Below are 26,445 nucleotides of genomic sequence, written 5' to 3' on the forward strand. Positions count from 1 at the left end.
TAAGTTGGATGCTTCCATTATACAAGTCACATCTGGAAATTCTATGCTATATGCCTGAGTTTTCTTGTTTAAAAGTATGTTTGATTCTAATTCCCCATTAGTGAAAAGTCTATCATCTTCTTCTAATCTTCTTGATTATTATAAAGTGGAGAGAGATTTTTCTACATTGAACTAAAGCTTTTAAAACATGTTATGAATGATAGTGCGATTAAGTTGCCGCCAACCAACCATGCATGGGCATAGAGAAGCCAAACGAGCCCAGCCAAGCAATAAATCATGAGTGGTTTGCTTCAACTCACAAATGGAGATACAGCTCATGAAAATAATATTTACTTAACTAGGATCTGATGAATTAATTAATTATAACTTTCACACGTGACTTGCATTCTTGACTTTGTCTTCAGTTCCCAAATTACTAGCACTTTCTTTTCTTTTCTATTGAACTTGTTTCACTCCATGGATTTTAGTTCTTCACTTGTGCGCTTACCTCAGTTAATAATTTAATAAAAGCCACGAATTGTTAAATGATTTTTGGGAAGGAACTAAATAGTGTGTTGTTTGAATTCAATTAACTACCTAGATACTTCAATGCACCGTATGTGAATCATACATAATTTATCTATATTGAAGAAAGAGAGAATATTCAATGCACTGACGTGCACTTGCACTAATAGAACATTTTACCATAACACTACCTATTATTATTCAAAGTGGTTGACCGAGGTCAATGCAATGAGAAAAACCCTAGACCGTTGGTGTGTTCATCAGAGAAAGTCTAGGATCGCTAACCTTAGGGTTGTATAGCTTCCCGCTTGCATCAGGATTGTGGATCAATTGCATTAAGAATTGGATTTTCAGTTTCGCTTAGAAAACCTGAACCCTTTCAAGCTAAAACAAACAGCCAGAAAAGAAGATAGAAAATATATGAGATTTTTTTGTTCATTTTAGTTGTGCTCCACTGTGATCACTAGTTTTTTAGTGAACTCCATATTGTTTTAGGAAATCTAAAGGTGCGATAGCTATTTTCCAATAACTAAGAGAATTAATCTTGTAACTTGAACCTAGTCCTAATCCAATTCTCTCTCTTTCACTCCTCCTCCTCCTCATTTGGGCTAACCCCAAAGCATTTGTTTTTTTCTCTAAGATTGCCAACAAATCTCCACATTTGAAAAAAAAGGAAAGAATAAGAAGATATACTAAATCTATATAAATCTTATGCTATTATTTGTTTAATCTTTACACGTATGATGTTAACACAATATATCGTCACGATATAATTATTTTCTTTGTTGTGGTCCTCTCCTTTGATTTTGTAGAGCATAAAAAAAAAGTCATAAAATAACTACAGCAATTTCGCTATCATCAAATTAATAAAGTATATGGGCAAATAAGTAATCACATTCTTTAATGACTTGAAATTTCTGTTAATTCTGGTGAAATACCTCATCAGATTGTTTTGGGCACTTTCTACCTCCTTATTTTCTACATCAAGCAATTCAAAAGGAGGTGTCTTGTACTGGCCAAAAGCAAAAGGAGGACTCTTTCTTCTTTCTCTGAATTGATTTCACAGATATCTAATCTCCCTGCTTCTGGGTTTTACATCAACAAAAGCTTGAATCTTTATCAGTGTGTGAACTCCAAGTTCACTTCAATCTCTTTTGGATATTGCTTCTTCCATGGCCATCAAAGCCTTCAGCTTTTCAGGGGTCTAATAAGTAAATCTTTATCAGATTCAATCTGGGTTTTCTCTGATTGTGGAAACTAACCTGGTTTCTTGGAGAGTGTGATGAGATTTTGAAGTGGGGTGTTGCTGAAAAGTTCATCAATGGCAACCCAAGATTTGGTTGAGGTCAAATTCAGATTATCCGATGGCACCGACATAGGTCCACACAAGTATAGCCCAGCTGCTACTGTAGCATCACTCAAAGAGAAAATACTTACACAATGGCCCAAAGGTTATATATATTTTGTTAAAAGTTCTGTACTTGTTGCTTTTATATGGTTCTGTTGGTTTTTTCTTGGGAGGTTTTTGCATCAATCTTTGTCATTATGTTTACATTGATTCTTCTTAGACCTTTGTAAGTCATTTTTATTGGAACTAATGTTTGGAGCCATATACTTTGAATAATCTGTAAAAGAGTTGAAGGCCACATAATTTATTGGCCAAGAGTGTTGAAACCAAGATACTGTTACTATAAGTGAAGAACATAGGTTAGAATTTGGAAATAGTTTTGTGTTATTATTATCTGCAGTTTCTTGTCTAAGCAATTTTGAGGCTCCTACTCTGTCCTCTAGTGTACGTATAGTTCCAAGATGATGGTTTGATGTAGTGGAAGAATCATTAAACCATTTCGAGTTATTTTTTAAGTGTATGCTTATGTTGGCCATATACTGAGTAATGAATTTTTTGTTTATTCGACCTATAATTCATGAATTGAGTAGTGTGTTCTTATCATTCATGTTTCATATGTGTTTCCAGTATTGATAGTTGGCCATATCCTGCTTTTTGTTTCCTCCCTAGCAGCAGCCAAGGCCAAATATTAGTCAAATGCAGAATGGCCTCTATTTTGCCCAAATTTATGAATGAATTCCTGAATGATTACATTGTTAACATTGTGCTTTGATTTGAAATTGACATATTTTCTCATTCAATACAACATCTTATAGAGAAAGAAAATGGTCCAAGGACGATAAATGATTTGAAGCTTATTAATGCGGGAAAGATACTGGAAAACAACAGGACACTTGCTGATTCTAGACTTCCAGTTGGTGAACTCCCAGGAGGTCTCATCACTATGCATGTGGTTGTGCGTATTCCTGTTGCAGACAAAAAGAGTGGTAAATTATGTTGCTATTTTTGGACATGGTTGCGATTATGTAGCCTATATCTTCTATCACATTTGGTGAATTTGTTGTTGTTATTAGTCTCTTCCCCTAAGTATCCAATATATTGGTCATGATGATGAGCGGTTTCTATGCCAATCTGATTTAGTTAAGATGCAAAGTTCTTATGGATATCAATCTCTCCGTATCTTGACACTAAGCATAGACAACTCAGCATGTTAGAAGTCTTGAGTCCATTTTAGCCGACCATTAATCTCTGAAGCTTGTTCTCATAATTACAGCTTCTTAATGATATTGCAGTATACAAGCAAGCTGAGAGTAATATATGAATGGATATTCAATGTGCTGCCTTTCGTAAGGCTCCGTGGTGTAAACTTTAAAGCATACTGGGCTCTCGTTTACTATTATTTATGTTGTTCTTTTGGTCCTTTCCCTTCATTTTGGTGTTATATATAGTGACTTCGTTTTTCTTTGGGTTATCCCTTCTTAAACTTTCGTATGTTTTTATCATTCTTCCATTAGAAATTTTCACTTTCTAAAAAAAATTTAATGGTGGAGATTTTTCTTTTCAGTTACTAGTTGTGGTACTACACGTTGTGGCTGACAAAAACGTTATGTACTTCACATTAGAAACTCTGGCAGCATACATTATATAACATGTGGAAATTTGATTATGTTTCAAACAATGGAAAGCATTTCCAGATACTAGCATCTAATGGTTGAATTTTCCACAGATAAATTGCAGAATGATTCACCGGAAACACCTCGATGTTCATGCACAATATTGTAGCTCCAGGCAACAAGCAAGGCAGAGCTTCCTCAGTTTCTTAGTTTCACGCCATGTATTCTTCATTCATTGCTGATGAGATCTCAGTTCCCAATCACTAGGGGCAGCAAGAAGTTCATAAACCCATCAGCTCTGGCTTTAGTTACTTTGAATCTTGTTATTCCGTCTGTAAAACACCATTTTCAGTTCCATATTGCATGTGATTTGTTATGAAACATGAACCACACTGTTGGATTGGGAGCTTCGGATTTGTTGGCGCCCATGCAAACAAGTGGTAAAAGAGAAAAAAAAAAAAAAAAAAAAAAAAGAAGAAGAAGAAGGAGAAGAACAGAGAGCAATTGATTTGAGAGTTTTATTGTAAACCCATTGTTGTTTGTGGTACAAGAAATATCTTTCTTTCATTTGTATATATTACTTACTACATCGATCATTATATGCTGGCTTTAACTATTTTGATCTTCATATTATTCTAAAACAAATAAAAGCATGAGATGAAGAAAATTTTAAGGTATTGGAGTGTTTGCTATACAACCCTTTTTTTCTTTTTTTTTTGAATATTTTAGACCATTACTTGAATATTTGAAAGGTAGGTAACCAGTTTACTTCTTAGCCAAATCATTAGTGAAAAAAAAAAAAAAAAAAAAAAACTAATGAGTCTTTTATTACTAATTAACTACATCATTAATACTTTCCTTAATTAATTATAACTAAGGTCTAATTTGATTAATTTATCATGAAATGAAATAATTGCTTATATGATGATATTATGTTACCTTGTAGATGTAGAAATATAATTCTATTCGGGGTACTTATTCCACCTATGACCATATTTACAAGGCTAACGAGGCTCCCTCAAACATCTATGAACCAATTTACAAATGTTACAATGAATATGTTGTTCTAGTGGTAAACCTTCAGTTATAGAGCAAATGGAGCATCTGTCCCCACTGAGATAATGAGGTTCTCAATTTTGGGGTATTATCTTGTGTGATGTTCTTCATTGATAAGATAATTACATATTTGACAACGCATATTATTATATATAAGTACAAATGATGAAAAACGTTGCAATAAATGTCCTATTTGTGGTAATTACTCCGTCTAGGATCACATTTACAAGTTTATAAATAATTTTATAAAATTGACAGTAAATGTGTTGTCCAAGTGGTAAATCTTTATATTTTAGACCAAATAGAGCATGTGTCCTCATTCATGTAATAAAGTTCTCAATTATGTAATTAAAGTATTATCTTGTGTGATGTCATTCATTGATAAGACAACTAATACCTATGATCTTTAGGTACTACAGCTAGATTATAGTTTATGAACGTAAAGCTTCTGGTATCGTCTATGGTTTCAATCAATAACCAATTGCGATATTAGATTAAATTAAAGAATTTGTAATTAGGAGAATTTTTCTGAAGAACTGGTATGAGGAACACCGCATCGGCAAGTTTATGTCTCTACTATGTCCGTACGCAGCTAGATTATAGTTTATGAACGTAAAGCTTCTGGTATGGTCTATGGTTTCAATTAATAACAACTTGCGATATTGGATGAAATTAAAGAATTTGTAATTAGGAGAATTGTCTATGGTTTCAATCAATAACCAATTGCGATATTGGATGAAATTAAAGAATTTGTAATTAGGAGAATTTTTCTGAAGAAAAACTGGTATGAGGAGCACCGCATTGGCAAGTTTATGCCTCTACTATATCCGTACTGCAATAACCAATTGCGATATTGGATGAAATTAAAGAATTTGTAATTAGGAGAATTTTTCTGAAGAAAAACTGGTATGAGGAGCACCACATTGGCAAGTTTATGCCTCTACTGTGTCCGTACTGCAAGGAGCACTACCATTCCAACCAAATCATTGTTTTCCGTCTCATCGATAAGCCGCCAGCAATCAAACCTATCAATCCGCTCTTCCTTCCGCCTCGACTACCAAATCATTGCTTTCCGTCTCACCGATAAGCCGCCAGCAATCAAACCTATCAATCCGCGCTTCCTTCCGCCTCGACTACAAACCAATTGGCAATGGATGGAGTTGTCCAAATCCTTATAAACCCATAAGCAAATGGAAAAATGTAGGAGTTATATTTATACATATTCTCAATACGCCCCCACACGTGAGGCGATTTCTCAAGCCATACACGTGGACAAGTTATATTGGGTGACGGTGAGCACGTGTGGCCATCACTGAAACCAAATATGTGGGTAACCTGGCTCTGCTACCATGATAAAGTAATATGGGGTTCACATCCAAAACCAATTGCCAATGGATGGAGTGGCCCAAACCCTTATAAACTCATAACCAAAGTTATATTTTTCCAATGTGGGAGTTATATTTATACACATTCTCAACATTTAGGATAACAATCGGGTTCTTTCTTGTTTTCCCGCCGATCATGTTGGCAAAAGTTATAATCTTTTTTTCATCTCACTTCAATTTATTTGATATTCACCAGAGATGACTAAATTGCAATGGCTAAAATGACATGCCTAAGACTCTTTTGGTGTTCGTCGCAACATTTAACACACCCACAGCAGCATTCAAGGAACAGATGCAGGACAAAGAGCATGACCGACCACCCCAAGAAGGCCCAAATCCAAACGAAGGTGAGAAAATAGGGGAATTGGACTAAGAGGCCCAATTCACTAGACTGCATCGCTACAACCCATGAAGGCAGAGGCCCAAAGACCCACTTCCCAAACCCTACATTCCCAACCCGCTGACCAAATCTAGAGCCTCCAAGAAGCCGTCCGCCACTGCCTCATCAATCCGGTGGCCTCCCCTGGCAGGGGGCCATAGCAACCATCTCACCGCCGATGATACGCCCAAAATAGGCGCTCAAATTAACCCTGCAAAATATAGTCTTCAGTAGTAAAGGATAAGCAAGGATCGTTCGATGCCAGAGACTGAGGGTAACAAATTAATCACACAAAAACAAACTAACTAACAAAGAACACAAATCAAACAAACAAAGAAACTAACTCAAAGAAGAACACAAACGCAGAATAGGGAGAGGGGAGAAGAAGCAACAAAATAGAAAAAGAAAAGAAAAATAAATGTTTTGGGGGTTTTTAGGTTTTACGAAAATAAAAGCAAAACAAAGAAAGCAATTTCGATTTTAAGTTTGAGAAAAATAAGATGGAGAAAACATTAGAGACTCGGAAATCCACCACCAATTATTTTCAAACAATGTTAAGTTAACCTAGTTTCAATTGCTAAGGTGTGAATAGAAACCAACCAAGAAACAAGTCGGAGCAGATCATGTCCCTTATAAATGTTTCCCTAATTACTTAGTCTACGTGAACGCACAATAGCTAAGCCTATCAAACATGCAATCAAAGTATAGAACGCTATCCTATCAACAACACATATAGTGTCAACACATTTGAAGTATTAAGATCTCATGGAAACGATTGATTATAGAGTTGCAGTCTAGTGTGGAACACCTACCTAGCATGCTCTTCTAGTTGTTTAAAACATCAGCTTTGGTCCAAAGCCTTGCATACTTGTGGATTAGAAAACAAGACGATTAGGTGAATTATTTTCTAAACCTAGCTCCTATTACATGCATAAATCCTATGTTGGCCACCATAAAACAAACACATGCAAAAGTTTTCAATCAAGTAGAATTAAACAACCAATTCACACCAAAGATCAAGAAACTAGATTTAAACAAACATATGTTCTACATAATTGGGGCTTCAAACCTTGCCCCTAACAAAAAGTTACTAGTCACACATCGTCTTATTTTCAACAAATAAAAACATGAGTATTAGATTACAAGATGACAAAAACCGTAAAAGGGAGAGTATGAGAGCCACGAATTCACTTTTAGGCAGCCTTGGATGCAGGCACTTCTTCAAGATAGTTCAAGGCGAAGCTTGATGGAGGATGGAAGATGGATTGCACGGTTTTTCTTCTTGAAGACTTGGGAATTTTAGGACTTTGTGTGCTAGGGTTTGGGAGGAGAAGATGACGCTGTAGGGTGGTGATTTTGAACGTGTTCAGAGCCTCTATATATATAGAATACACAGCCCAAGTTTCCTTTTCCAATTCTGCTTTGAAAGCCTCCCCTAGTTGCTTGAGGATTACTCTACTTGGTGCATAATTAAATGATTTTCAAGACTTAATATTCTTCCCAAAATCTTGATGAATCATTCTAGGACTCTCTTTCATATTTGCAGCAGCAATAACCTTCCAAAAATGCTCTGGAAATCCGTCCAAAGAAGAATCTCGGCCAAAATGCCCTGTTTTGACTAGGATTCAATTTCTGTCTCTGAAGCTTCCTTCTTGGACAAGGAACAACTTCGTTTTGCCACGTTTCTAGATGGTTCTTGATTCTCACGTGCTCTATGACATCATATCATCTAGAATGATCAATAACCTTCTGGAAAAATCCAAGAAAATCGCCGGAAAAGATCTCCCAAAAGCTTCATGAAAAGCTGACAGTTTCTGCCTTATTGGGAAGCCTAATTTGCGCTTGGTTTCCAACTACCTCGTTGAAACTTCTGACCCTTTCTTTGGCTCTTGTTTAAGTATAACATCATGTCTTCAAGGTTCGCTGGCCTTTCTGCAAATCTGCATCTGGAAGAATGCAATAATTTCTCCTCAAAACCGTTCCCAGAAAGCTGATTCTGAAACTGCAGTTTTCTGCTTTGCAGCAACTGTTTTCACAATGAATTCCGTGGACTTTCCTTGTAATTTCTGGCCAAATGGTTGATCAAACTTAGTCCTCTGCATCAGTACTTCACGATCCATGGCTTCGTTGCTCCTTTTAAGCTCTTATTTCTCTTGAATCACTCCACGAACTACCTAAAAAGAAAACAAAGTTAAAACTGACTTTTTAAATGAAATAGCTAAGAAAAGTATAAAGGTTTCACATTATATTTATCGCATTTATGCTCCTATCAGCCGACCAAACCTACTCGCTGCAATAGTCTGGCTCCGCAAACACAAAACCAAAAGCCTTATCCAGCAACCCGAAAACGAATCTCTAGCAGACGTCTCCGACTGCCCTCCTCCCCTAAACCCCGAGAGCCTGTCGTCTACCGCCTCCTCGTCGACCCTGAAGCAGCCCCAAAACAAAACCGGGTGCGTTTACAAACTCGAAGCAAGATCTGAACATTCAACTTTCTCTTCCGGCCAAACCACCTCTGCAAGCACGAAGGAGGTGAACCTCGTCCTACTAACACTTGCAACGCCGGAGCGCCCTGCTGCAGACGGGATTGGAGCGCCGCCGCACTGCTACGCGAAACCTAGAGGGTTTCGGCTCTTGTAAACCAATTGTTGTTTGTTTATATACAAGAAATATCTTTCTTTCACTTGCATGCATATATGACTTACTTCATCCATCATTACATGTTTGCTTTAACTATTTTGATCTTCGTATTATTCCAAAACAAATAAAAGCATGAGATCAAATAGGAACCACACGCTAAGACAAGAAAATTAATTGGTTTGAGTAGCATAATGGTTAAGAGAACCATTCAAGCACTTGTCTTTTGTTATATACTTACATATCGTTAATCTTTCTCCAATATCTTATTTTAGCTTTAAACATTCATTTCTTGAAAATTTTTAGTGAAAGCCTATAATTTTAAAATAAAATTTACGTGCAATATGTTAAATAAAATCACGTGAAAGTCATACAATATGTGTTCTTAACAAACTGATCTGACTAGTTTTAATAGCTGCACTGGATTCGGGTCCCTCTTAGTCGCTCTCTGACCTAGAGCTCCTCCCATCTAGGTTTCTTCAGTCAAGACTCATGCCCTGTCCGACGGCACGCCCTTGCGGCGGCCGCGGAGGAGGAGGTGGACGGGCCAACGGGGACCTTGTGTCCAGTGAGTCTAGTCGATGGAATGGCAGCGTGGGAGATGCTTCGCTGGTTAGAACGCTTGGGGTTTTTTCCTGGGAGAGGAAGGGGTGGCTAGTGGTGTGGAGCTCGGAGTCTGGTACGTGGATCGATTGGGTGGCGCGTGATACGACGTCGCCGGATGGCGATAGGCGTGTGGCGGCATCGTCGGAATCTATGGTGCGCAGATCAGATCGACAGATGGCAATCTGGTTTGGGTTGCTAGAGTTCGATCCAAGGATGGTGGATGGTGGTAAGGATGATATTCCTTACTGGCGGTCTGAGATTGATTGCGGGATGGAGGGATTTTGGCGCAAAGCAGGGGCTGCCGGTGGTGGGACAACACAGGACTTTCAGGCGGGCTGGCGGTGCGGCAGAAATGACGCTGGTCACCTTCGACTTGGGCGTGGAGAGGTAGTGGCGAGGCAGTGGGGTGATGACGATGGTGTTTGCCGGCGGTGGGATTGGTTGTTTGCATGGTTGCTGTTGGGGGAAGTGGGGTCTGGGTCTGGGCCGGGCCACTGTCTTTGGGCTTTGGTGTCGTTTGGCTTTAGTTTGGTTTTAGTTAGGGTTTTTAGTTTGGTTTGTTTAGGTTTAATAAGTCCCTACTCTACTGAGCTAGGGTTGGTTTCCTACTCTCTTGAGCTAGGAATTGGTCTAGGTGTTATGCCATGTAAATGGTGTCATTCCCGAGGACGAGGACGATTTTGTTCAACTCTGGTTTACTTTTGTTGTCGATTTGCTGATAAGCGATCCTTTACACGTGGTCTAGCACCTTCGGACACGGTGTTGAAGAGGACGTTGTCTTCTTTGCGGTTGATTACGAGGTTTTACTGGAATTTTTGGGTTTATATACTCAATGTAGCCTTGGAAATAGGCGTTTGGTGGTTAGAGTTTGGGCCATTTGGCCTAATGGTCTCTGTAACCGCGGTTTCTTGAGGTTTTGGTTATTTTCTCTTCTCAAAAAACAAATTGATCTGACTACCTCATTATAGTGATAGTCAAGACCGTACCATAGAATAATTACTATTTACAGTATTTTTAAATATTGAAATTCTATTCTCTCAAAACAAAAACAAAAAAAGTGTGTTGAAGCTCATTAGTCATAATACGAGATACTGCGCATTTGTCCCACATTTGGAGTTTGATTCTCATTTTTTTTCTGTTTTTTTTTATCATCCCTACATATCATACCTTTTAAACCAGAAATAATCAATCCCCTGTTGATCAAAGGCTGTGGACAAGTCTTTTCCAACACCCAAATAGCAAAAGGACAATATACATCTGCCAATTCCGGTCAAAATGAACTCAGACTATGGGAAGAGGTTTAGATTCTTTCTTGAAGATATATGTGAAACTTGAAAGAACTGTACTATACAACTGAGGAAATTGCATTACAGGGATCTGTACTGATGATACTATATCAACCAGTGATACAAAACCAGCTGATTTTTGTTATTTACACTGCCCCTTGACTTTCAATACCACCTTCTAAAATTGCAAAAATTTCACCACCATCAGCTTAGTTAACCATCGTTATTCATCATTGACATGATCAATGACATAATGCATCAAGGCATCTGGGACCATCAGTTCTTAGCCTCTTAACCCAGTAAAGGGTTGTATCTTTGCAAACAAGATGGGATGGCAACAATGACTGACTAGGGATCCAGTAGAGTGGTTGTCGAGGAGCGGTTTAAGCATAGTGCTTTCTTTGATGCTCGAACATTCTTGAGAGTCATCATTAGTTTCTGCCTCTCTCCTTCAACCTCTGCAAATTGAAGGCTTAATTGAGAGTAACGGTCATGCATTTCTTTAAGTTCTGTCTCCACAGTAGCATATCTTCCCTTGATCTCCAGCATGTCTTTAATCAGCTCATTTATGTCTCTAAAGCTGTGAAACACTGCTTCCTCGTCATCATGTTGTTTCAAGAAAGAACTGAACACAGGAGGTGGATATCATGTTAGTTTTTAACTCACAAGGAATTGGATGCTTTTAGTTCAGCTATTTCAATGTTATTGTTCAACTCATGAGAAATTGGATTCCTTTTTCTGCTTTCAATGTTTGCATCCCTCAATGTCTAAAAGCAAATATACAAATCGAATTACAAAATTTTTCTGGTTCCTAGCTGTGAAACTTGGATCCATGCAGGCTGATGGGGGATACACAAAAGTAGAAACCATTTGCAAATGGCAAGTAACCACTGCGACACACCCCACTAAGTGACCCATCAATATATTGATTCAAGGTATCAATATGATACATATAAAAGGTTTAAATGTTTGTGGAAGAACTTAACCCCAAGGAAGTCCAGAACTTGGTACGCTAGCACCCAAAAGAAAAAAGAAAACTCAAAAGTAGTGAATTAAAATAATTAATTCAAAAGAAAACAAAAATTGTATCATGATTGCTTCTGTACCCATTTGAGAAGTTCTTTAGTATGATAGCAGTTGAATACTAGTTTAAATAATGGTTCCTATGGCTTGAAAAAGAAAACACAACAAAAACATTGCTAGTAATTTGCATCTCGAGATAAATAATATCTTTATAAATTACCACACCCTTAAATTTTTTTTTGTTTTTTCTCCATTCCAGCATGAGCATTATGCAATGGAGTTGCAGGAGATGTACCTTTGAAACTGGAAGGATGATTTCTTCTTTGCCTGCAATGCTTCTGCAAGTTCAATTTCTAAAGCTAGTACTCTCTCTAATGCATTGCCACTGCAAGAATACTCATTGAACAAGGGAAAAATACTTCCCAATTCTTCATTAACCTGATCAAATATCCAAAATAAGATATCAGTTGAAGAACAAATTTATATTGTAAGTGTCAAAAATTTAATAAATTTCAGAAACAAAAGAGGGTCACAAATTTATTTACCTTATTTAATTGCATCAGGTCTCTTTGTAAACCAGGAAAATTTGAGTCAAAATGATGATCATCTTGGGGAAGCAAATTTTCATGTTTCATCCTTTCCAACTGCAAGAAGATGACAGGGTTTAGGAAAGATCTGTTGTCTTAGAAAAAATTATTATGTCGGGACATTGGTATGATAGGATTGTTCTCTATAGTTTATATCCGATCAAACTGTAGCAATACAAAATCATATTCTCATTGCAAAAGAAATACATACCTCCTTATTTAAGTTCTCCATGCTAGACCTTAAGCTTTGGGCCCTGAAATGCTCATTGGCAAGAACCAAATGCTTCACGTCACTATTAAGCACGTCCATTTGGTTCGAGGGTAAAACACTAGAAATTCCATTTATACCTCTGGATACAATATCATCCTGTCCGATGATGCACATTGTTAAAGACAGAATTTTCAAGATACAAAGCACAAGTGTGTGTGTGTGTAAAAAGGAAATGAAGTAAAAAAACCCAATATTCTTTGATAGGAATGAATATCCTATTACTATGTTTAAAATAGAGGATGAAATTCAAAGTTCTAAAGCCAGTATAAGCTTACAAAAACATGCTACATAGTCCATCTGTTTGTCGAATTTAAAGCTAAGAAATTAGTATATAATTACATAAACATGCTCCATGTTTGCACAAAATGTAAAGGTATAAATGGTCAAAGCAAGATAATCTCGGCAAAAAGTAGTAATTACCTTCTCGGGTTCATCAATGGAATTCAAGTATTCCAGCCCAGCTGCTTCATCAGAAATGCCATCTTCTTTGTGTAATCTTCCATTCCCTTCTCTCTGATTAGAAGATGAAGAGCTCTCAAGCAAATCTTTTGCTGAAGTGAGTTCTAAAGTAATTTGAACTTTTTCCTCGTTGCACTTCTGCAAAGATGCTTCAAGATCTTGTTTTTCTTCTTTACAGCAGTCGAGGCTTATTAATGAACATTCCTTTTCAGCCTTCATCAGATCATATGCTCTCATTATTTCACGCTTTTCAGAAAGCAATGATTGTAGCTCAGACTCCAATTCCAAGATCCTCATTCCTAGCTCTTCGTTTCTTTTTACATGAGTAGCTTCAGATTTCTTCCTGTTATCAACTTCATTGATTGCATCTTGTAATTTCCACAGCATCTCCTCACAATGCTTCTTGGAGATAGCAAGTTGTTGTTTCAGTTCTTGCAGCTTGGTTTCATATTGTTCTTTGATGAATGCGATTCTTAAGGACTCTTGCATAGGAGCTGGCGGCGCTTCTGGTTCTCTTTTGTCAGGTGCATGGAGACACTCAACACAAGACTTGTCTTTAAGCTCCTTGAAATGGATGGACAAGTTCTTAAATTCCTCTGCCTTCAAAACCTGTTCAGCAAGCCTCTGTTTAAGATCATTGCATTCATTATTATGCATCACTGTCAATTCATCTTTATATGCTTCCAGAGAGGCTATTTGAGTCCACTGTTCATCCAACTTGGCCTTGAGCACTAAATATTTGATTTCTAGTTCTTCCTTGGAGAATATCAGGTTATCAATCTCTTCATTAGAAGTCACCACAATATGCTCCAGCCTTACAATCTCAGGAGCAAACTGACTTTTATCCACATGATCAATAGCTGCTGCATTTTCAGCTCTTTTCTTGTATTCCTTGAGTTCTGTCCTCATGGAACTGTTTGTATCAAGAAGTATCTTGTTTTGAGAAATGGAGGCTTCTAACTCAGAGTTAAGGGAGCTGAGACTTGCCATTAATTTGGTGTTCTCTTCAATGTAATGCCTTTCACTAGCAAGACATTCATTAAGCTTATTCTCCACATGAAGGTGATTGTTGCAAAGCTCAGAAAGGTGACTATCAGAAGAGTGAAGTTTGTGGCCAAGCTCTTCAATCTTGGCCCCATACTGAGCTTCTACGAAGGTGAGTCCAACATCGGCAGCTATTGAAACTTCATGCATTTCAGACAGCTGAGCTTCCAGAGCAGATACAAAAGCACATTCTTCACCAGCATCATTTAATCTTGTCATTAGTTTGGTGTTCTCTTCAACTAAATGCTTTTCGCTTGCAAGACATCTGTTAAGCATATTTTCTACATGAAGATGATTGTCGCAAAGCTCAGATAGGCAGCTATCAGAAAAGTGAAGTTTCTGATCAAGCTCTTCAATCTTGGTCTCGTATTGAGTCTTTGTGAAAGTGAGTCCAACATCAGCAGCTATTGAAAATTCATACATTTCAGTCAAATGGGCTTGCAGAGCAGATATAGAAGAACATTCTTCACGAGCATCCTTTAGAGATTTCTCGGTATCCAACAGGAGACCACAAACTCTTGATTTCTCTAGCTCTGATTCTGATAACAACTGTTTGAGGTGGACCAGCTCATCCTTCTGCTGATCAAAATCTAGAGACTGACTATGCTTCTGGTCCAATTGGGAAGTGAGATCTGAAATTGTACTGGCTAACTTATCTCTCTGATTTTTCTCAATGTGCAACTCATCACGTGAAGACAGCAAACTTCCTTGCAAACTATTAACCTCCAGAGAAAGCTTGAAAGATTCTTCAGTTTTATCCTGCAAGGACACCACTAGAGCTTCTTTTTCCTCCGATAATGCTGCTATCGTCAGTTTACACCTTCCTAGTTCGTCGGTTACAGTCTCCAACGCCATAATTTCCTCCACAAGGTCCTGGTATTTAAAAGAAATTTGCTGCAGCTCCATTTCCAACTGATCCAGATCAGCCAACAGTTCTTTGTGCTGTTGTGCATATCTCTCTTCAATCTCAGAACTAATCTGAAGTTTGTTAGCAATGGCCCCAACTTGTAACTGAAGCTTTTGCACCAGGGCATTTGAAACATCTAGTTTATCCATCATACCCCGTAGATCCTGTTCAAATTTCTGTTTCATGATCAGATTATCAGAATTGGCTGCTCTTAAAGTATCTCTTTCTTGTGCTAGGTCTTTCTTCTCTTCCATAAGCTGGACAATCTTCTCATATAAATTGTGCTGAAGCTCTTCTATTTGCACCACCACAGCAGTTAAATCCTTGGATCCCAAATTTTGAGAGTTATATTCACTGCAGAGAGACAGAGACAGACCTTTATACTTTATATCATATGATGCCAACAGATTCCACAACTTACCCTGTGAAGAATTTACAATATTCTGTAGACTCTCCTTTCCATATGTCAGCTCATCACAGTCATTTCTGACAGCTTTCAGCTCTTCCTGCAAAGATGAAAGTCTGTTTTGAAGATTCTTGTTCTCTAGGGCTTCCTTTTCCAATAAATTTGCTAACTCCAATTTTTCTGTACTGCAGGCTCTATATTTGCTCTCATAGGTTTCATATTCTTTTACAAGATCTTTCCATTCAGCAATCTTCTGAGAATGAAGATTATTTTCTCTAGTAACTTTCTGCAAATCTTCTTCCAAACTGTGGTTCTTCAGAGTCAAGTCATTGCACTTTGAATTGCAAGTATCCTTGTACTCATTCAGGCAGCGAATCTCATCCATGGCAGTCCGAAAATCTTCTTCCAAATTTTGGTTCTTTAGAGTCAAGTCATTGCACTTTGAATTCCAAATGTACTTGTCTTCATTCAGGCAGCGAATCTCATCCAAGGCAGTCTGTAGCCTCAGCATCAATAACTCCTTTGATTCAGTTGAAAGCTCCAGCTGGTGTGTAAGTTCATGCACTTTCTCTTTGACCAATCCAAAGTCAGCACTTGCTTCAATCAAAGTGACCTCTAGGGTCTTTGAGAAGATGTCCAAATATACATTCACCAGATGCACTTCATAAACTTCTTCTTCAACCTTTTGGTATGTTTCCTTCTGCAAGAGGAGAGATCTTCTCAGATCGTCTGATAGTATATCCCCGTCTAAATGTTGTCTTTTTACGCCATTGCTTTGGTTTGGACGCTGCATGTGCTTTCCAGAATGAAAAATCTCTGATTCCCATTTCGGATTCTGCATCATCACCTCACGCCCCTGAAAGCTTGGAAGCACAGAATCTGCAAAAGCCTGCTTAATGAGGTTCTCATTAGTCTCATGCATGGACAGGACCTGAGAAGAAAGCAATTCAAGGTCCTTCTGTAAATGGTCCACCGCAATGGAGTAATTCAAGCGTGCCCTTTTAAGTGCTGCTTCTGCTGTAGCAGCCCTTCTTTCGAGCTCCTTGGTGAGAGATTCCAAATCATGCCTTTCTTTGGAAAATTTTGTTATCTCATTGTTCATATCTAGCTGGATTCTCCCCATTTCAGCTTTAGCAGATGAAATTGTGTACAGGCAAGTAGAATGCTCATTTCTGAGACTCTGCAACTCCCCCATCATCTGTCTCTGATTTTCTTCTAATTCATGAATGAGAGCTTCATAGTAGCACTCCATCTGGTCTGCTTTTTTGGCAAGGCTCTCTCGCTCAGCTTTTAATTCATCCAACTCTCTTAAAAGCTCAAAGAATTTGCTTTTCATTCCATTTGTAGCATCTAAAGAATCAAACTCTTGTGACACCAAGCCAGGCATACTTAGACTATGAAGCATACCTTCGGGATAGAAATCTGCATCAAACCTAGTTCCTAGTACTAATTGCTCATCTTTATGTACACTCGTTTCATTCGTCTCCTTTATGCTTGCCTTGTTCATCCCCAAAATCGGTTGTCCAGTTACTGGCTTTAGAACTTTCAGAACACCAAGCAATGCCTCTAAATCTGAATGAAAGGACCTGAAGTCCCTCTCATGTACTCCAACGGTTGCTTTGCTTTGAAGCTCTTTAATTTTATCCTCCACATCCCCAAGCCCCTTTAACCACCTGAGCTGTAACTCCTGCAAAAAGTCCTCCTGACCTGTCTCAATAGTTTCTGTGCTGGTGAATGGAATTCTTAATTTGGAGTTTTTCTGCACTTCAAGATCTTCTTTCAATTTTGAACATTCTGATCTCAGTATAGAAACTTCTTTGGCTAACTGTTCGCTTGAACAAATTTCTGCATCAAGTTGAAGGGAAAATTTTTGGGCTTCAACTCCTATTTCATCAGCTTGGCTCTGTAAAGAGCTTACTTCCTGCTTAAGCTCAAGAATGGATGACTCAGCTGCTTCCAAGCTTCCTCTAAGTCTACTATTCTCCTCATAAGCATTTGGCAAGTCGGCATCTCCAGAATAGTCAGAAGCCCAACTATGAGCCCACTCACTGGTCCCCTGTGCCAAGAAACGTTGATCAGAGTGGTCTCCTTTCTCCTTTCGAGGACTTTGACCAAGGGACAGTCCACCTAAATCACCAGAGGTTGTACTCTTAAGGCTGTCAATCTCATGGGTGCTGGAGGTATCATGTTTCTCAGTGTATAAACTTTCTGAAGTATTGGAAGAACCATCAAACCCTACAGTTGAGTCTGGAAACTCTTCATTCCGCCCAACCTCGTCTTCAAGGGGAGAGAGTTCTTCTTTGAACCTAACTCTCGCATTGATCTGTATAAAGAAGAGAGTAGCATATGTTAAAGAAACAGAACAGAAAACCTATAAAAAAGATAATAAGCCCATCCAGAAAAAGATAGATATGATGCTTTATATATATGTTTGTCTCACATATTTGGGAACTTCAAGTAACATTACATATACAAGAAAAAGAAATTACTTATCACTCTCACAATATGCAAGAGACCAAATCATGTTTCTCAGTAACTGGCTTATGGCAAACAATAGAAGCAAATGGATAGACCCATAAACTCTGCAAAAGTAGGACCTACCGTTCTCACCAGCAATATAAAGGACCAATGAGAGACAGGAAAAAATAATGAATCCTTAATGACTATCCATCTGATCACTTACTGTATCTTCGGAAGATGATATTCTTTTAGCAGTGGACACATCATTTCTGCTTTGGTCTGACGTTGTACATAGACCGCTCTCTCTGAGCTCCCTCTGCTGTTCAAACTCTCTGAAAGGATTGGAAGTACCAATTAACAACTGGAAGTCTGAAATCACATATAATAAGAGGTTTACATGTTTTGATGCTAACCTGAAACCAGTTTTGGAAGTTAATAGCTGTACAGTTACCTGACATGAAATAAGAAACAAGACAATGGTTAAAAAGGAGTAACATTAGTTAACAATTGAAGAATAACTAACAGTATTTACTGGAAGCTAACTGACAAACCAAGTAGCTGTTACAAAATAACAAAAATAAAACAATTATCTTTCCCAGGATAGCATTATGTCTTAAATATTTGAACTTCAGAGATCCGCACATGTAAAATAGTTCCAGAATCACATCCATGTAGAGGCAGTGCAACAGCAGAAGGCTTTGACGCGTCGGCATAATCAGCAAGGTTGATATTGGTCTCCCCAAGGACACTAGACCGTGAAGAGCCCTGATATCAGTTAGATTTAGGCCAAAGACAAAGTTAAACTCAGTTTAAACACGATAATAGCTACAGAAAAAAGGAGTTCATAAACAAACCTAATTTTGAAGCAGAAATTTTTTTTTTTCAATAAATTAGAATTCTGAAGGAATACTACCATGGTCACCACAAGTTTATAGAGCTTCTCATCAAATTTCTTTGTTTTAGTGTCTTGTAGAAGTCTTGTAGTTTCGTAGATAGGATCTGCCCATTTGCATGTTCCATTCCTCACATTTGCTTTGGTTGTCTTTGCAGTTGCCTTTCCAGAATCAGCAGGTATGAAAGATATAAACAACTTATCCCATCCGCTTTGGGGAATCTAGACATGGAAAGAGAAACATTATATTCAGTAAAGCATACAATGCAGCTTCTAGATTTATAGGCACCACTGTTTCCTATCATGCTATATAATAACAAAAAGCATATTTAGGTTCACTTAAGCCATTAGCCATTAACCAGTAAAATTTTCAGCCTGTGTCATAATCCTTATTACATTTGCGAGCATGTGCAATGTACCAAATTGTTTTGTTTTGGTGTATGCTCCCTAAGAGTTGAATCTAAAACATAAGTAAAGAATCGATAAGATGGAATTTCAGCAGCAAATCCTAAAAGTTAGAACTTACATGTGTAGCGTTGAATTGTAGCCTGAAAACCACCTTCACTTTTGTCTTCTCAAGCTTCCACTTAGTGATCCTCGACATTTCTGGATAATCAATCTATACTAAACTGTGTAGCATCAAGCTCCCGCCTTCGTTTCCTGCACCATTGTAAGTCGATGAAAGATTGTTATGTTGTTTCCAGAGAAAGTAGAAAGAAATTTCCAACCAATCATTTCTCACATTTCCCCCTTCCAAAATCAAAAAGGGGATATAAACAACTAGACCCCAGAAAGTTCATTCCAGAAAGCAGATATAAACAAAATAGATCAGTCATTTAGCCAAAAAAAAAAAAAGTTCAGATCATACTGCATTATAAATCATTGCACAAAAAACATTGACATCAACTCTGAATGAAATCAAAGGAAAAGTAAAACTTGCACTTATATGAACCAAAGTAAACTATTTGGCCCAGTAATAAACTAAATCCAAGATTTTCCTTCTCATCAATCTCCACCTTAATTTCTCAGAAGCCAAGCAGGAGATAATGTAAGCTGAAACAAAAATGAAAAAGCAAGAGTGAAAAGAAAAGAAGAGCACAAACCCAGAAAGAATTTGAAACCCGGATCCAACTCAGATTCCAACTCCAGAAACCGACAGAGGCAAGACCCAGAAAAAGAAGGAAGTAGAAGAAGAAGAAGCCACTGCTACACTGAACCCAACAACTGACAGTGCCCAAAAACGACACAGTTTTGGAGAGAATCAATCCAGCTCCCACCTCCACAGACCCAAAATGGGGTGCCTAGCCAAATGTGGAAAAGGTGAAAACTTTGAGATACCCAAATCACACTACACTGTTCTGCCTTGAACAAATCGTCAGAAACCCATTATTGAGCAGACAGGTTAGACAGGTTTCTTAAGTCTCTTGCATTTTTGTCAAAAAATTCAAACCCAATAATTAGAAACGCCAAAAGATTAAAACTTGAAGCTGTAAAAACACTAAAGTCTGCAACTTGGGACACACTGGAAATTCAAAACCCATAAATAAAAATATAAATTAAGTCTGACCCTCATGGAAAAAACAAAGAAAGATGCAATCTTTACTATAATAATGCAAGAAGTAACAGTGGGGGTAGGTACCTTAGGCTTAGCTGTGGATCTGTGGATGGTGCTTAGTGTAGAAGGAACAGCTAGCTAACTCTCTACTAGTCTTTACTGAGAAGATTCCAAAATCCAAATCAGAGAGAGAGAGAGAGGACTTGTTTGTAAAATGTGTGTGGTTTATTGGTGGGTAGCGTAAATAAGGAGTAAATGAGAGGGTTTAATAAGGTAAGGTGGAGCTGTTTGGGGTTTTAGCTCAAATATCAATTTCTGGAAACCCGCCAAAGCCTGCATTTGGTCTCTGAGATTCTCTCTTTCTATGTTAAATCCTTTACTTTTGAAACCGTGATGTCATTCTCTGGGTTTCTTAGTGTTGGAGTGGTTGGATCTTACTTTAATGCCCCTTGGTTTTGACCATTGTGGCACTAAATCACTAATTAATTTTGGTCTTGATTATTCCCAGAAGACATTCATATTCACTGCATTGGTTATTTGGTGAAGTACGGAAATGTTTGCTTGAGACCAAGAAAAAATAGTCTACCAATGCATTAAGTCAGTCTATCTCTATACCGCACTAATTTATTTGATGTATTGATACATCATTGCATTATACACGAACATATTTCGTTTATGGTTTGTCATAATATCTATAATGAAATTTACTTCACGAGACACCATTGTAACGCTTGCTTCCACACACCATTTTCTCTCCTACACTGCTACACCTGCTAAACCACATACTATTTTTTGTTTCTTTATTCTTTTTTCTTTTTTGGCAATAACTTCTATCATGTGCATTGGCATGATATGGACACACATCATATCAGATGTACATCAATTTAGGTTCTTATTTCTTAAGATTCATTTTGACGTCGAAATATAAGCTTTGAAGTCTATTAGTAGGAATGCATGCTTATTGCCAAAGAAAGAAGACACCAAAATTTAGTAATATCTGGTTAAATTAACAAAGAAGACTGAAACATTATATTAGGTTAGAATTTGCCAAAATAAATACAGTGGCAAACAAAAGAACAATGGGGTATGGCCAAGACGCATAAAAAGTACTGTGCAGTGCAGTGGAGCTGTGCAGTGATGGTGATGTGTGGGAGCAAACTACAAAGAATTTGGGCCTGAAGAAATTTGAGGGTCACCATCTCCATCAGTGACCTCATTGTATATGACCATGCACATGGCTTTGGTGCTATCGCTGTATTTTCAATGAAAACTGTGAGTGCCTCCGTCAGGTTTATATTCCTCATTTGCATCCTGTCCTACAATTTCAACAATCTTCGAGATGAAACTTTCGCCTATGTCTCATCAACGTTATTAGCGGCAATAAAACACAAGACCTTTCTTATCCAATATCTCAAAGATCTACCTAAAATAGTTGCAAGATATCTTACCATCCCGACAAACATTTTAAACATCAAGTTACGGTATCTGAAACGTATTTGAGGTTCGCACTTTCAGTCCACAACTGTGGTTTAGTTTATCAAATGCATCTTGCACGTGATATCATCAGGAAACACGTTCACCGGAAGCACCTTTATGCTAAGATGTTTTTCTTTTCTGTATCTTTAGAGCTTGATGATGAATGAGAAATTAATTAGTAGACAGTGAAAAGACGTTTTAAGACAACAACCAAAAGTAGGGGAGTCATGATTCATGAGATAGCAGCAGGTCAAACAAAAATCATAGCGGCAGAATGCATGTGATTTGATTTTACATGAGATAAGATCTTTCGGATCATTAGTTCCACTACGTGTACATATAATAGCTAATCAATTATGCCACTGTTATACGGGTAGAAGTCAATTTGATGTCACCAGAAACCGGCAGATAGCAGTAAGGAGGGACTAAAAAACTCCACTTCAAAAACTTAAGGTTAAAGAGGAAAACTGAAGAAAGTAAACTCCACTTCAAAAACTTAAGGTTAAAGAGGAAAACTGAAGAAAGTAAACTCCACTTCAAAAACTTAAGGTTAAAGAGGAAAACTGAAGAAAGTAAGTGAAAAGTATACAATACTTTTTTTTATGAAAAGTATACAATACTTTGAAATTTCAAATGTGTCAAGTTTTTCACCTGTGTATCTCTAGAAATATATAGCATCACATACTCAAAAATATAATAAAAAATATATATAAAAGAGATAAAAGACTCTCCTTTCTCTATGAAAAAATGGAAATTTTCTTAGGTACCGGGTGTTTGTCATACACCCATTTTGTTAAATATTTTGGACCATTAGATTAGTAATATATCTAATGATCCAAAATATTTAAAATTTAGTAACCTATTTAGCCCTTAGCCAATTGATTATCAATTGACAATTACGTTTTTTGCTTATTAAAAACAAAAACCTTCTAAGTTAGGCTCACCAAATTACAATTAGTTAAATAGTCCTTATTACTAATTAATTTTATCATTAGCCAATTAATGTTTTACCTCTGGAACGTTAACTACTAAAGAGGCCTACATGTTTTTATCTCCACGTGGTGAGACTGTTGATTGGGGACAACTAATCTGGCACTAGTCAATTCAGCCAAGGAAGAGCTTGGTTGCATGGCATGTTTTTAATAGGCGAGCAAAGACTGACAGTTTTCTACAAAACCTTGGAGTGCATCTTTGCTCATAGTGCTCCTTTTGCCTAGTAAGCACTGAAACCTTTGCGCATTTATTCTTGGAATGTGTTGTTATCAAAGAGATTTGGGCTTGGGTTTTCTCTCTTTTTCGTCTCCCTCCTTGGCACGAACCATACCTAGCCTTCTTGTTTTCGGCTGCTTTGCTTCGGCGCCTATCTCCTGCTTCGAAGCTATTGTGGAGGATGGTTGTCTACAGTCTGCTTTGGTTTACCTAGACTGAACGTAATAGCATCAGACATAATGGTAGTATTTTTAATTTGGGGCGCTTTACACAGCGTTTCATTTTGGTTCTAAAGGAAACTACCCACCTAGTTTTTAAGCCTTATACAAATTCTGCTTCTACTCTTCCAATTTTTCTATTGCTGGAAATATCACTGTTGAGGTGCAGTGCACAGTCTTTTAAACCTATGACATGGTTGGCTCCACCTAAACATTGGCTGAAAGTGAACACAAATGGGTCCTTTAGAGGCACTACTAGGGCTGGATATGGTGGTATTTTTAGGAATGCAGATGGAACTTTTATTGGTGCTTTCTCGGCCAGAGTTGATGTTCCTAGTGCTATTGATGCTGAGGTGTTTGTTGTTATTGAAGCCATTCAGGTGACTTGGGTTAGGCATTGGACTCACATATGGTTAGAAACAGACTCAATGCTTGTACTACATTATTTTTGTGCCCCAAGTCTTATTCCTTGGAGACTTAGAACTCTATGGTACAATTGTTTGCTTCAAGCTAGCCAACTTACTTTTCATGTATCCCATATATATAGAGAAGGCAATAGTGTTGCAGATGCGCTAGCTAACTATGGCGCTTTAAATGAAGGATCTGTCTGGTGGGCTTCTCTTCCTTCGTTCATCAATACTCAGTATAGTCATGATTATAATTCACGTACTAGTTATAGATTCTCTTAGATCTGTTTTTTTGTTTGGGCTTTTTTTTAGAGTTCCAAGTTGTACGAACTGGTCATTCTATTTTTTGTTTTGGGTTTTTTGGGAGTGGTCTTAGTTGAACCTCCCATTCCCTTTACTCTCTTTGTATGGCACGGGGTCAGGTTTTATGTCCCCTCTGTTTCATAATTTATCTATAATAAATGGAACCGGGCGTGGGGCTGAGCCTCCCAGCTAGGCTAGGTTCCAAACCCTTAAAAAAAAAAAAACAATTAATGTTTGATTAATACTAGATTATCAATTGAAAATTACACAATTGACAATTACATTTTTTTTTCCTTATTAAAAACAAAAACCTTCTAACCTAGGATCACGAAATTAGTATTAGTTAAATAGTCTTTATTACTAATTAATTAATTTCTTAACCAAATATAATTCTTTTGCATGCATTTTACGACAACCACAACCATTAATATAAAAATAGATAATCTTTGTTATAGATGTAGTAACTACTTCACGTACAACTTGTTATTACTGCTTTTTGAACTAAATTACAAATGTTACCACAATGCGTTATCATATAGGTAAACAATTATAGTTTGACTAAAACCATGTATGTCCTCATTGGTGTAATGAAGTTCTCCCTTACGTAATTAAAGTAATATATTTTCATTCGACGTAATTTATCATAAACTACAACAATTGATAAAATAACGACATATTTGCTCACCTGAGGGACAGTTTTAAGGGACTGTGAGGGACAAATGTATCTTAACCACATGTATTAAATATAAAAGCAGAAATTATAATAACTTAAAACTGTACATTTATTTTTAGCCGTCAGATTCACTTGTCCCTCACAGTCCCTTAAAAATTGTCCCTCAGGTGAGCAGGCCTTATAAACAAGATACTTTTTGTTCTAATTGTAGCAATTACTCCACCTACAACCTATATACTAGTTTATGGACAATTTAACAAGTGTGACAACAAATTTATTGTCAGAGTGGAAAACCTTCATGTTTTTATCATTAATGAAATTATTACTTCAATGACCATGCATTTTACCGTAATCCATGTCAATTGATGTGATAGCGGTAATTTTTGTTCTATTTGTAGTAATTACTCCACATAAACTAATGTACTAGTTTATGGATAATTTAACAAGTGTGATAACAAATTTGTTATCACAATGGTAAATCTAGGCTTGGCAATGTGCAGGTTCTTAATGGGCTGACCCGGTAAAAACCCGTTAGCTTAACGAGTTTCGCGAGCTAAACCCGGCAGGTTTGCGGGTTATCTGTTGGAACCCGTTCAAACCCTTAAACATATTTTTTTATTTTTTTTTAAAGCAACTAGAACCGGTTAACGGCAAGTGATCCAATGGCGGATCCAATTCCATCAGCACCGCACAGATCCAACACCGACTTCTTCTCCGACCCCCTTGACTCCCACCCCCTCTGGTTCAAGCCCGCGCTCTTCCTCTCCCCGGACATCTCCGACCTCCAAACCTTCGTCCCCTTCAACACCCTCCGATCCGAGCTCTAGTCCTATCTCGCCTCCCTCAGCCACGACCTCATCAACTACGACTACGCTGACTTTGTCAACCTCACCACCAAGCTCGTCGACGTCGACTCCGCAGTGGTGAGCATGCAGGCCCCGCTCTTGGAGCTCAAGGAGAAGATCGAGCAGTTCAAAGGCTCCGTGCAGGGCTTGCTTGTGGCGCTAACCAATGGATTGAAGCAGAGATCCAAGGTCGCCGAGGCTAGGGAGATGGAGGCTGCTCTTGGTTGCCGAAAGAGAGGAAAATAAGAAATGAGTTTTAGTTATCGGGTTCCAACGGGTAATAACGGGTTTAGCACGACCCGGCCAGTTTATTTGCGGGTTTTTGACCTGCAGATTTTTTCAGCCCGGATTAACAATAGGGCGGGTTCGTGCTGGTATCGTGTGGGTTTGCGGGTTACGGGTCTAAATGTCGGGCCTAGGTAAATCTTTATGTTTTTTTTCATTAATGAAATGATTACTAGAATGACTACACATTTTGCCACGACCCCCAACAATTGATGTAAAAGTGGTCACTTTTGTTCTATTTGTAGTAGGGCTGCCACTTGGTTTGGTAATTACCAAACCGACCGAATACCAACCGATACTTTAGGTTTGGTAAACCGACTTTTTGGTAATCGAGACCGATAAAACCGAAATCGAAAATTACCGAAAAAGTTGGTTTGGTTTTGGTAAATACCGAATCTACCGATTATCTAAATATTAGCATTATATACTATGGTTTTCAATACACATACATGTATATTAAGAAATAAACATAAAAGTTTTCATAATAGTATGAACATTAATCAATATACTACATAATTAATAGTACATGTATTTTGAGTAACCTAGTCCAAGATGGTTAAATAACCTAGTTTTATTGAAAATAGATAAAATTTGATGTCATATATACAAAA

At 37.7% G+C, this 26,445-nt stretch overlaps 2 protein-coding genes across 4 annotated transcripts; one reads left to right on the plus strand and one right to left on the minus strand.

Annotated features, from left to right (window-relative positions):
- The first annotated feature begins 1,419 nt into the window (after positions 1-1,419).
- On the plus strand, positions 1,420-4,064 carry LOC112180868 (membrane-anchored ubiquitin-fold protein 6). The gene is made up of 3 exons (XM_024319434.2): positions 1,420-1,955; positions 2,668-2,838; positions 3,579-4,064. Exons 1-3 carry the CDS (start codon positions 1,826-1,828, stop codon positions 3,632-3,634), a joined length of 357 nt encoding a protein of 118 aa, XP_024175202.1. The 5' UTR covers positions 1,420-1,825; the 3' UTR covers positions 3,635-4,064.
- Positions 4,065-10,724: 6,660 nt separating this feature from the next.
- Positions 10,725-20,750, minus strand: LOC112176453. 3 transcript variants are annotated; one of them, XM_040510574.1, is made up of 12 exons: positions 20,503-20,750; positions 19,967-20,164; positions 19,390-19,523; positions 18,885-19,085; positions 18,614-18,736; positions 18,385-18,422; positions 18,195-18,303; positions 13,116-17,834; positions 12,636-12,791; positions 12,383-12,481; positions 12,133-12,275; positions 10,725-11,439 (listed from the first exon to the last, which is right to left on the minus strand). In XM_040510574.1, the coding sequence occupies exons 3-12, from the start codon at positions 19,465-19,467 to the stop codon at positions 11,163-11,165; spliced, it is 5,943 nt and encodes a 1,980-aa protein (XP_040366508.1). In that variant the 5' UTR covers positions 19,468-19,523; positions 19,967-20,164; positions 20,503-20,750; the 3' UTR covers positions 10,725-11,162. The 3 variants fall into 3 exon arrangements, with proteins under 3 accessions (XP_040366508.1, XP_024170151.1, XP_024170150.1); XM_024314383.2 differs by lacking the exon at positions 19,967-20,164; XM_024314382.2 differs by lacking the exon at positions 20,503-20,750 and having other exon boundaries at positions 19,967-20,431.
- Between the last annotated feature and the right edge of the window lie 5,695 nt (positions 20,751-26,445).

Source organism: Rosa chinensis, chromosome 7 (assembly GCF_002994745.2).
Source record: "Rosa chinensis cultivar Old Blush chromosome 7, RchiOBHm-V2, whole genome shotgun sequence".
Lineage (NCBI taxonomy): Eukaryota > Viridiplantae > Streptophyta > Magnoliopsida > Rosales > Rosaceae > Rosa > Rosa chinensis.